A 12,418-nucleotide genomic window follows, 5' to 3' on the forward strand; every position below is an offset into this window, starting at 1 on the left:
ATCCTCAAATAATATCAGAATAATTGGGCTGTGTATGTTTACTTGTGAGTCTTAACTATTTATACCCAGAAGAGTGCATTTGTTCCTAGTATTTGTATGGATTTATATATGAGGATGTTTACCTATATTGTGTGTTCTCCCTGCTTTCTCTGAGTACTTCCTGACATTCTGTGAATTGGGGAAGGAAGGAAGGAAGGTAGAAGTGAGAAATCTGAAGCATAGTCTCTGAGAAGGGAAGTTGCCCAAGCATTGTGCTGGATAATGTGTTTATTTCTTCATCTGGCAATGGTTGATTAGCTATCAGTGAACCAGAGCAGAAGACAAGAACGGAAACCATGACACCCACCCCACTGTGAGATTGGGTTTTTTCCAAGATCATTTTCCTTCTGTATGTGGATGCTATGAGCTGAATAGAGAATATAAGTAGACTTCAAAAAGTCTACAGGCTCACTGCAGACTCTAGAGCCTGACGTGACCACACCTGAGCCTCTTGTCTCTGCCTGTGGTCAGACCTACCTTCAGTTTCATGGGAGGCTTCGAGGGTCATCTGTTCCCAGGACTGTCTATCTTCTTCTATGGACTTTATCATGCACGGCTCATCTCCAAGGCCTTGATATGCAACTGCCCTGTCCAGTACCCGCCACGTTGTCCCTGGAGCCAAGGAAGATGGGCAAGGCTGCAGCAAATACACTATGTGGGGCTGGTGAAGATATTGAGCAGCTTTATTTTAGTGGCCCAAGAACTACATAACATTCAAGGGCAGTTTGTACTTATCAGCAAGATATATCATCAGAGAGACTTTTTGTACCACAAACAGTGGCAGCATCTTACTCTGTACGCGACCTTCTTCCTGAGCGGATGTGTAGACGTGGTGAGCCAGAACGTGTTGCCCCAAAGGGCTCCTGCCCTGGAGCAAGGCGCCCAAGCGCTGAGCATGTTTCTGATTCTGACCCTGATGGTGTCTCACTTGGAGGACTCAGAAGGAGTGGAGCTACAGAGTCACATCCTGTTCATCCAGGTCTTGTTCCTATTGCTGCTGGTGGGGATCGCAGAGCTGTGGGCTCCCAACTCACTGCGGTTCTGGCTGATGAAGGCTCTTTTGTATATGATTGCAGGCTCTTGGCTGATTCAGATAGGCTTTATGCTGTTCAAACCAATCTCTGGCTACAAATGGATGGATGATGACAAAAATGATATTCTATTTGTTACCACCTTCTTCTGCTGGCACGTGGCTTCCCTTGCCATGCTGATGATCTGGATCTATGGCTTTTCCTTTTGGTGGTATCATTACGTTTGCTGATGCCCAAATAAGGTGAGCCTGGAATGGTTTCTGTCATCTGCACATTCCGGAACATCTGGAGGAGAAGTTGAGGGAAGAGAAGCTGTCAGAGAGGAAGGCCAGGTGTCTTTCCTTCTGAAGGGCCAAGGGCGTATGACTCTCTCCTCTTTAGGCTTCTCTCAGTCTTGTTTGCTAAGCAGTGAGCAGAGAAAAGGCAAATGAAGCCCAAGAGGCCTGTTGCTGTGACCTACACCTTCAACTCCCCGAGTATTTCCCCCATCTCACCTCAGCTTCAGCCAAAGCGTCTGCTTGCTGTGCTCCTCTCTGTATTCCTTACCCCCCGCAACTCAACAGAATGTGAAAATAAATGTACTCTATCCTGCCTTTGGGTTTTTATAAATATCCCTCACCCACTACATAGAATACCTACCACTGGCCACTGGCATTTAGTAATTAAAAAGATTTACAGTCTTCAGTGCAACATAATAATTTACCTATCATAAAACTACCCCCTCAGCTACCCCCTCATCCTTTCTCTTTCTCGATTGCTTCAATATTCATACTAAATCTGAGCTGATATTTTGACCATCTAGAACTCACAAAACTGTTATTGAGGCCTTTCTTTTGATTACTTTATGGTTTATCAAACAGAAAGTCAGATGCTTTTTTTTAAAGCTTTGTTGAGATGTACTTAATATACCAAAAAAAAAAAAATTGGACATAATGTATACATTTTGATGAGTTTGACATAAATACATTGTGATACCATCCAATGGCAACCCACTCCAGTATCCTTGCCTGGGAAATCTCATGGACAGAGGAGCCTGGAGGGCTGTAGTCTATGGGATCACAAGAGTTGGACATAGCAACTAAACCACCACCACCATCACCAAAGTCCATCAAGGCAGTTTCCTCTGCAGGGTCTAGTAGAACAGAGCAGAAGCCTGCACGTAGTGAGGCCTCAGGAGGGCCTACTTCCGGAATTTCTCCACTCCCATCTCACCCAGTGTAGTGTCTGCCGGATTCTTCTACCTGGGTAGATCAACCCATTGCTCCGTACACACCTCAACTGATTTCCAAGTAAGACTCACCAGGACCCACTCCTTTTGGGGTTATCTCCTATAAAATGAAATCCAATGGCTTGTTTGTTCTACCCACTTTCCCTCCCCGCCCCCCACTTTTCTTTTTAATCCTCACAAATATTGTATGATCTAGGCTTATAGATGCTAACCTAAAACTCAAAAGTCTTAACAAGCTGGCTTAAGGTAGCTAGACATTTAACCATGTCACATAATGCCAGTAGCTGCATGTCAAAGGGAATGGAATTCTGAGGAGTAGAGTTAAATTATTAGGAACTTGTAAAAGAATGTCTTTAGCCCACCCATTCAGAGCTCTCCCTCCCGTCCCCAGAGTATGGAGAATCTAAGCTTCCCTCATTCGTGGTCACAATTAAAATATCTTTGCTTAGATGGAGTGAGGTTGGGGCAAGGATTCTAGAGAGTCATTATCCTTCCAGTTCCCCCTTGCTTCCAATTCCTAGGAAAACTAGATGGAGCCTTTTTCCTTTGGTTCTGCCTTATTCTTCCTTGTTAATTTTCTTGTTCAAAAGTTAAGGTGTAAGGACTTCCCTGGCAGCCCAGTGGTTAGAACTTCACCTTCCAGTGCAGGGGATGCAGTTGGATCCCTGGGGAGGAAAGTAATCGCGCATGCCTTGCCACCAAAAAAAAAAAAAAAAAAAAAAAAAAACCAAAAACCCAGAAACAATAGTGTAACAAATTCAATAAAGCCTTAAAAAAAAAGTTAAGGTGTAGCAGGGGTAAATTGTCTGGCTGTTACAAGCTTCTGCCCTCTAGTTTTAGGAGCTGTGAGCCTTCTGAGAATTGCAAAAGAAGGGGGCACTTTCAGTGTTATTTACAGGGGGCTCAGCGCTGTCTCAGGATGAGGGGGAGGGCTGGTATGCATGTGCTGAACATCCACTGTGCAAGTAGGGACTAACTCTCCATCAGAAGCTCACACCTTGCACGCGTGGGATGATCTGGTAACCATGTTGCACCACAGGAGAGATGAGCCATGATTCCCAGCCCCCCCACCAGGTGGAAATAAAATATTCTCCAGGCACTAGTCCAGTTTTGTGCTTCTCCTTGCTCCTGGTGACTGTGGAGCTCCGCACTTTCCCCTAGAGGTTCTACCGTCTTCTTGGTTGTCACCTCTGGGCCCCTTCCCTTTCTTTCTCACCCACAACCTTGGGTATCTTTTCAGGCCTTGTCCAGCCCTGCAGCTCCTCCTTCCCGTGGCCTAGCTCATACTCCTTCAGTGCCTTGGGGTGGGGTTAGTAGGGAGTCTGCTTTTCATCTACACTCCTTCCTAGTGATTTGGCAAAACTCCATTTTCTACTTCACTTAGGCCTGCTCTTTTTTTCATATTGCAAGTGTATTTTGGATTTTTTTAACCTAAAAATTATTATTTATTTTTTTTGCCTCATCTTGCAGCAATGTCTTTCACTAATTAGGAGAAAAGTTAAATATAAGGGCAGACAAGAAAATCCCAAATATTAATATGTTAAGATATTTTTCTCTATACAAATATAAAAATTTTATCTATATAAATATAAAAGGTGGAGAGATACCAAAACCACATTTTCATGTCTCTCTTCTGAGTTTCTCAGATGTTTCTCTTCTGAGTACTTTTGAGGTCAGATACTGATGAGCTCGTTTCTTATAGTAAATTAATGCTTCAAATATTATTATGTCTCAACAACATGTATCTCTGAGGTGAAATAATAAATATTTAGCAGGGGCCTTCAAACCACAAAGGATTATTACTGAGGCCTGATAAAATGGAATGGGCAGGCCTGCTATTCAGGTGATAAGAAACTTTCTGTATTCCTCATATCACAGTAGGTACGAGCACTCTGACAGTAACCCTAATCACGGTGGAATGCAAAATCAACTGAAGAGAAATCTGGAAAAAACAAATAAAAATCTCAAATAGAATTTTGAAGAGAAAGGTGTAATCTTTACCATTGTCCACCAGAGGGAACCATCTTTCCATGAGCTGGGAACGGGACACCTGCTCTTCATTTGTACTAGAATGGCAACCTACTCCAGTATTCTTGCCTGGAGAACCCCATGAACAGAGAAGTCTGGCGGGTTACAGTCCATGGGGTCGCAAAGAGTCGGACACGACTGAGCGACTAACACACTCATCAATTTAAAAGAAACGAGGGAGATGTAAAGAAGAAGGTAAAAAAATGTATAAGTGAGTGTTTTCCAAGCATCTAGTAAGCATAATGAAGGTCTGTTTGTTTCCTATTAAACTTAAAATGTGTGGACATGAATAAGCACAGATTCAACATAGATGTAGGGTATGTGTGTATAGATCTATATACCTAGATGCATAGGTAGATGGATATATAGACATATGAATATCTATATAGACATATATAGATACAGGTAGCTATATACACATAAATATATAGATATATATGTGTGTGTGTGTCTCAAAAACATAGCAGTGTCAAAACGCTTGAGCTAAAATGACTGTTTTTTAAACAACTCTATAAAAATCATCAAAATGCTTGTTTAGCTCATCACAGAATAGGCATACAATGAATAGTTGACTGAATGTCTAAATAAAGTATCTAGTGTAGGTGTAACATGGATGAAATGTCAGTTTAGTTCTGATCTGGGTTTTGAGGGATAAGCAGGAGTTTGTTAGCGGAGTTCAGGGCAGGCATGCTGAGGTGGCACATTCCTGTACTCATAAGCCTGGTGGTACGGTTCCAGTGATGGAATTTCATGGCCCGATAGTACCAGAGAAAACTACTGAGTTCCTGCCCCACCTAAGAAAGGTAGTTAAGGAAGAACCTTGCAAATTGTTTTATGGAAAGCTTGATAATTTGCTTTTCAGGTTAAAGGCAGAAAGTTATTAATAGGCTGTGTTACAAGGGAGCATGATGCCAACAAGAACAAAATGTTTGGTATTGCTTGTGTCATAATAAATATTCAATATTTTATGGTACATATTTAATAAACTAATTAGTAAACTTTTAAACTTGGCATACAAAATTACTTATAAATATAATTTTACTTTAAATTGCTTTCACTTGTTCCTCATTTTTCAATAAAATCATACTTTGGATAAATTTTCCTAAACAGATACCACTTCCATATTTTGTTAACTAAAATTTCTTAGACATTTCATATTTTGAGTTGAAAATATGATTTCAAAAAAAATTTAAATACCAGGTAGATTTACAAACCTAACAAAGAAAATTCTCCTAAGAACTTTAAAAGGCTCTTGTAAATTTAATGTCAGACTTTTAAATAAATACAAAACAAAAATTTAGCATTTTATTATGTAAAAAACAACATTCACAAAATAGCACACCTTTTTTTAAAGTATGTTTGCATGTGTTTCTTAATGTTTTATGTATTCCAAGATGGTTGTAGCCTATGTTTCTTCAATCATCAGTTACCTCATTTATTAATTAGCTTAACAGGTATACATGCCCACTCATCTTAAGAGAATTCAGGGTGAACTCTTGATAGTTTAATAATCACATTTATTCCTTAGATTATCACTTCTTTGGAAAGGCAAAGAACCTGGGCAAAAGAAATTCTTTTAGTTCTCCTCCTAAAAGAGTGGCCTACGGACCGAGCGAGCGCCCGCGCGTGTGGCGTGAGGGGAAGCCGCTGCCTGCCCCCGCCCCCGCCTTCGCCTTCCCTTCTCTCCCCCTCCCCGCTCCCCCCCCCCCCTCCCCGACCGTGGAGCAGCACCATGTCGGCGCCGGCGGCCAAAGTCAGTAAAAAGGAGCTCAACTCCAACCACGACGGGGCCGACGAGACCTCAGAAAAAGAACAGCAAGAAGCAATTGAACATATTGATGAAGTACAAAATGAAATAGACAGACTTAATGAACAAGCCAGTGAGGAGATTTTGAAAGTAGAACAGAAATATAACAAACTCCGCCAACCATTTTTTCAGAAGAGGTCAGAATTGATGGCCAAAATCCCCAATTTTTGGGTAACAACATTTGTTAACCATCCACAAGTGTCTGCACTGCTTGGGGAGGAGGATGAAGAGGCGCTGCATTATTTGACAAGAGTTGAAGTGACAGAATTTGAAGACATTAAATCAGGTTACAGAATAGATTTTTATTTTGATGAAAACCCTTACTTCGAAAATAAAATTCTCTCCAAAGAATTTCATCTGAATGAGAGTGGTGACCCATCTTCAAAGTCCACTGAAATCAAATGGAAATCTGGAAAGGATTTGACGAAACGATCAAGTCAAACACAGAATAAAGCCAGCAGGAAGAGACAGCATGAGGAACCAGAAAGCTTCTTCACCTGATTTACTGATCATTCTGATGCAGGTGCAGATGAATTAGGAGAGGTCATCAAAGATGATATTTGGCCAAATCCGTTACAGTACTACTTGGTTCCTGACATGGATGATGAGGAAGGGGAGGGAGAAGAGGATGACGACGATGATGAAGAGGAGGAAGGATTGGAAGATATTGATGAAGAAGGGGATGAGGATGAAGGTGAAGAAGATGAAGATGATGATGAGGGGGAGGAAGGAGAGGAAGATGAAGGAGAAGATGACTAATGGAACACTGATGGATTCCAACCTTTTTTAATTTTCTCCAGTCCCTGGGAGCAAGTTGCAGTCTTTTTTTTTTTTTTTTTTCCTCCTCTTGTGCTCAGTCGCCCTGTTTTTGAGGTCTCTTTTCTCCTTTATACCATGGTTCACACAACTTATTTGGGGAGGGGGGAAATATCTTGAGCAGAATTCAGTGGGAAAAGAATCTCTACCCCTTTCTGTTTCAAATTCATTTTTATCCCTTCCTGTCTCAACAAAAACTATGGAATCAACACCACCATGCTCTGTGGGAAAAAAAGAAAAACCTTCTGCTCCCTTAGCTCTGCTGGAAGCTGGAGGGTGCTAGGCCCCTGTGTAGTAGTGCATAGAATTCTAGCTTTTTTCCTCCTTTCTCTGTATATTGGGCTCAGAGATTACACTGTGTCTCTATGTGAATATGGACAGTTAGCATTTACCAACATGTATCTGTCTACTTTCTCTTGTTTAAAAAAAGAAAAAAAAAACTTAAAAAAATGGGGTTATAGAAGGTCAGCAAAGGGTGGGTTTGAGATGTTGGGTGGGTTAAGTGGGCATTTTGACAACATGGCTTCTCCTTTGGCATGTTTAATTGTGATGTTTAACGGACATCCTTGCAGTTTAAGATGACACTTTTAAAATAAAATTCTCTCCTAATGATGACTTGAGCCCTGCCACTCGATGGGAGAATCAGCAGAACCTGTAGGATCTTATTTGCAATTGACATTCTCTATTGTAATTTTGTTCCTGTTTATTTTTAAATTTTTCTTTTTGTTTCACTGGAAAGGAAAGATGATGCTCAGTTTTAAACGTTAAAAGTGTACAAGTTGCTTTGTTACAATAAAACTAAATGTGTACACACACACACACACAAAAAAGAGTGGCCTATTCAGCACTGATCTATACCCACATTCCTTAAGACACTATGCTTTTAGACTTGTCTTCAATAAAGCTATGTGAAGCCACTCTCTACTCCGAATCACTGCCCTACTGTCTTCCCTGCAGCTCAAGGAGGCTGACTACTGGAGCTACTAGCAACCAAATAGAGTGCTGTCACCCAGTAATAGCAAGGACTGAAAGCCAACAATGAATTACATGCAGTTAGATTCCTGACCCTTTCAAGACCTTAGAATTCCCCAAGTAAAAGGGTGCCAGATGTCTCCCCAAGTTGTGTGATGATAAGAATCACCCAAGGTATTCATTAAACACATATATTACCAGGTCCCTGCTCTGGTAGAAAAGCCTGGGTGAGGCACAAGAGTTTTGTATATTTTACAAGTTGCCAGATGGTTATTATTATCAGGCAAATATAAAATAGATTGTTTTTTAAAAACTATACCTGAGTTCACGTCTCAGCTCTAACACTTCCCAGTTGTGTGTTGGATCAGATCCAGCTTAACAATGATTTCCCAAAGCTCTGGGCATCTACTTTACTCCAGTAATCTCTTTGATGAAAGTTTGGAAGAGACTCAGTGAATACTTGGAAAGATAATGCAAGGTTCTTCCTAAAGGACAAAATACTTTTATTTAAGAGCTTCTAGGTCTGAACTCAGGATTGAAAATTGGATGAGGGGTCTAGAATTCTACAGGACAGCTCATTTTTGGTTCGTATTCATATTATTTCTTTCACTCAAATATTTGAGCACTTCCATGTGAAAGAAACTGCTCTAGATGTTTGGGATGCATCATTAAATAAAACAATAAAAAAAATTCCTGCCACCATGGAGTTTATGTTCTCAACTAGAATTTGAGCAAGTTGCCACATATTTTTTTTCCAAAGGACTCTATAATCAATAGCCATCACCAAGAACCTGTGGGTGGATCATTCTGATATCCACATGCCATAGCTACTACTATTTTATTTATTTATTTGGCACAGCCAACTGTGCTGGGTTCTAGTGTGGCACACAGGATCTTCAATCTTCATTGCAACATACAGGATCTTTAGTTTTGGTGTGCAAACTCTTAGTTGTGGCGTGTGGGATCTAGTCCCCTGATCAGGGATCAAACTAGAGCCCCTATACTGGGAGCAGAGTCTTAGCCACTGGACCACCAAATAAGTCCCCATAGTTACTATTATGATATCAACATATACTTTATCTTTGGTGGTTAGCAGCACCTCCCATTAAAATTGTTGCCAAAATCTTGGCTCCCAGTCCACTGATGCCAAATAGAAATACAGAGACAGAATTTGGAGGAAACAGAAAAGAGTATCTTTATTATTTTTGCCAGGCAAAACTGAAACACAACAGGCTAGCACCTCAATAACTGTGCCCCCATCTCTCAGGAATAGGGAAAGGTTTTATATCCTTATGAAGGTCTTGCATTTTTTTTCTCCTGCAAAGTTTCAAAATGACCACAGCTAGCATCAGGCAACTCAGCAACTAGGCCTGAAGTTATTGGCCCTTGACCTTCTTTCTGAAATGCAGAATGCTAGAAGAGAGTGTAGGGGGAGAAGAATGCCAGGTGCAGAGTATAATCTATATGGAATCAGAGAGTAATTAGCTTTGTGAAGCTTTGTGAAGGACATGTCTAGTTACAAGTGTTTATCAGCAGCAACAGCTAAAGAATAACCAAGATTGTTTAACTCTTGCAGGCCTGTTTGGTTGGTATGTGCCAAAGGCCATTCACTCATTTCTGTTTTTGCTCCAACAAAATCAAAGCTAATCTGCAACCACAGCATCTTCTTCCAGCCTTTGTGGCCATCTCCACTACTGCTGGCGCCATCACCAGTGAGCGTTTGCTGTCATAGGCACCACCATGTGTTATCTCTCCTTGCCCCTGAGTCTTTGAGTCACCCCTTAAAAATGAAAAGTTCTGGCTGGAGGATCTGATAGCTGAATCTAGGAAAGGTGTCCAAGTCTTAGGTGCCAGGACAGCCAAAGTGCTGTCTGGTCCCTCAGGCATTTATAATGGGAGACAGTCCCTCCAAGACTCACACAATGTTTCATCTCAAATAAGGAGAATGGTCAGAGACTGACTGACCAAAACAAAACTCCACAAAAGCCTAATCAATGCACTTATTCTTGACCCCTTTGGTGTTCAAGATCCTCTTTGGGCTAGTTTATGTGTATCCCAGGACAGTGTGTGGAGGGATCTAAATGTGGCAAATCAGACCCAAAGCTGGGACTACTCAAAATGATTTGCCTCTCCTTCAAGTGAACATGAGCTTAGTCTTCAAACCCATTTGAAGGCAATAAAAAATGAGTAACAAAAGTTAATTTCCACATTAAGATATTCTGAACACTTGTCTTACAACAGGTCATTCTCTGTGAGTAAAATTATGCTGAGTTCCAACTCGCCAACTTGTGACAAATGTTTTAGACCTTGGTACGTTGGGAATATGTTAGAAACTTCTATTTTCTCTTCATTTATTACTGTTCTTCATCTCTAAGACTCTTTCCATGTGGACAAAAAACTTTCTGCTCTTGTCTTTGAGTTGCTCATGACCCCAGAAGTAGGCCTGGCCCAGTTTACCATTGAAAAAACATTATACCATTTATACCATCCTTGGGTTTCCCTGGTGTCTCTGTTGGTAAAGAATCTGCCTGCAGTTCAGGAGACCTGGGTTCGATCCCTGTGTTGGGAAGATCCCTGGAGGAGGGCGTGGCAACCCACTCCAGTATTCTTGCCTGGAGAATCCCCATGAACAGAGGAGCCTGGTGGGCTACAGTCCATGGGGTCGCAAAGAGTTGGACACAACTGAGAGACTAAAGACACACATACCATCCTGAGAAAAATTAAAATGAAAGAATTATAACTTCTTTCCCAGATTGCCTCTTTCATACCTCTGTTTTCTTGGAGTAATTGGCCTAAACGAATGAGGAATTGGTCAGGAATAGAACATTCTTGGTCAAAACTGGTCACAGAAAATCTCCAGTTCATTTGTATGCTGTGATTCGATGAAAATGTTGAATAGCTTTGTTTCAGTCTTACGGTTAATTTCTTAGATATGCGGGATACCTTTTTCTAAGTAGCTCTTTCCATACAGATATTCTTTACATCTTACTTTATAACATTTGTGGGAAAGTCTAATTAAACATATAAGGATATACATACGAAGTAGTGGAAGAAATTATACAGAAAAATACATTATTGTGAGAAAGTCCATGAGAGTTATTTCTAACCCCATTAAAGTATGTTTTTCATGTGAAAGGAAGGTTTGATTTACTGGCATATTTGAAATAACACAAGCTCTTGAATCAAATAGGCAGAGTCCAATCTCAGTGTTAATTTACTATTTTGCATTGAAAAGGAAGTGAAGATAATCCCTATTTTGCATGACTAAGAATTGAATGAAAATAAAGTACAAACACCTAGTCTAATTCTCCTACATGAAAGCTAATGTTTGTTCAATCTCTTTTCAAACCCACAACCAACCAGAGGAAGCTATCTGGAAAAGAAGAGAAGGGGTAGGAAACAGCATGGATATTAGGTTGAATTTTCCAGCTTATCTGAGAGTCAAGTCATTAAATATTCATTGAATACCAGTTAAATTTCTAGAAGGATATTAGATCCAAAAGACACATCAGAAGTTAACAGATTCCTACTCCCTCAAAGAATGAAGTCAAGTTCAAGAGATAGAACTTCAACTCAGGATCTATAATTAGACAATAATTAAAAGGAAACTGTCAATGCACACCAAATAGTATGGACTAAAACCCTAGGCATAGAAAGAGTCTGTATAGTTAAGGGAATTCAGGAGCTCAGTTAACATAAGATTTATCTTCAGATTGAGTTCTATACTAGAGGTATAGAATCTGGAACCCCTAGCAGGAGGTGTCACTGTGCACTCATAAGGGGCAGGGTTCTGTTGACTGGGGGCTGATTTCACTCCTAAATAATCACAGTAGCAGGAAGATCAAGGCAATATGAGCAATGCTGGTGAGTCTCTGAGAGGGATGTCTCAGCAGCTTTGAGCACCCCAAGTAAGGCAAACCACTCACCTTCGCGGTGTTAACAGGAATGAGTCAGTCAGGGACACCACATGTAGACTCTGTATTATTCTTCTCTCTCCTCCCCTTCCCCCAACTCATGCCATCAGATCTTTGAGGATCAGATAGGGTCCCATTGATAACACAACCAAGGCAACTAGGAGGAATACCTAAGAGGGAAGAATTAACATGCATATCAGCCATTGCGTGTCATACCTCCTCCAGGGAGAAGGCTGGCATGAGGTTTGGGGTTATCCAACAATTTATTTATTACCAAATCAGCATCACTATTGTATAGGATGAATGTTGAAAGCCTCAGATTATTCTGAAGTTTGAAGGCAGAACAGGTAAGAATGGAGAAACAGGAATGCAGAAATAGGATGGGGATGGGGAGTATATGGACAGCCTTTTTCCTACACCCCATGGAGACTGTATTGTTAATGCCAAGCACTGTCACAATCCAGTCTCTTGTCACCATCAGTGTATGTGTGGCTGCAAAAACAATCGATGGAGAAGTTTCTTCCAAACATCACTTTCCTGCGGTCAGATCCTCTCAATAGTCTGTTCAACAAATCCATACCAG

The 12,418-nt window shown here is 40.8% G+C and overlaps 3 protein-coding genes across 3 annotated transcripts in view; all 3 read left to right on the forward strand.

Moving 5' to 3' along the window:
- Positions 1-526: 526 nt before the first annotated feature.
- On the forward strand, positions 527-1,348 carry LOC122707535 (transmembrane epididymal protein 1-like). The gene has a single exon (XM_043923071.1). It carries the CDS (start codon positions 527-529, stop codon positions 1,298-1,300), a length of 774 nt encoding a protein of 257 aa, XP_043779006.1. The 3' UTR covers positions 1,301-1,348.
- A 4,582-nt stretch (positions 1,349-5,930) lies between these two features.
- LOC122708097 (protein SET-like) lies at positions 5,931-7,762 on the forward strand. The gene has a single exon (XM_043924208.1). The coding sequence runs from the start codon at positions 6,059-6,061 to the stop codon at positions 6,632-6,634; it is 576 nt and encodes a 191-aa protein (XP_043780143.1). The 5' UTR covers positions 5,931-6,058; the 3' UTR covers positions 6,635-7,762.
- Positions 7,763-11,772: 4,010 nt separating this feature from the next.
- RGSL1 (regulator of G protein signaling like 1) overlaps positions 11,773-12,418 on the forward strand; it is a 49,635-nt gene continuing 48,989 nt past the window's right edge. The window contains exon 1 of the mRNA XM_043923899.1: positions 11,773-11,785. Within this exon, the coding sequence (XP_043779834.1) occupies positions 11,773-11,785 (13 nt within the window). The remainder of the gene's footprint in view (positions 11,786-12,418) is intronic.

The sequence above is a fragment of the Cervus elaphus genome, chromosome 14 (assembly GCF_910594005.1).
Source record: "Cervus elaphus chromosome 14, mCerEla1.1, whole genome shotgun sequence".
Taxonomy (NCBI): domain Eukaryota; kingdom Metazoa; phylum Chordata; class Mammalia; order Artiodactyla; family Cervidae; genus Cervus; species Cervus elaphus.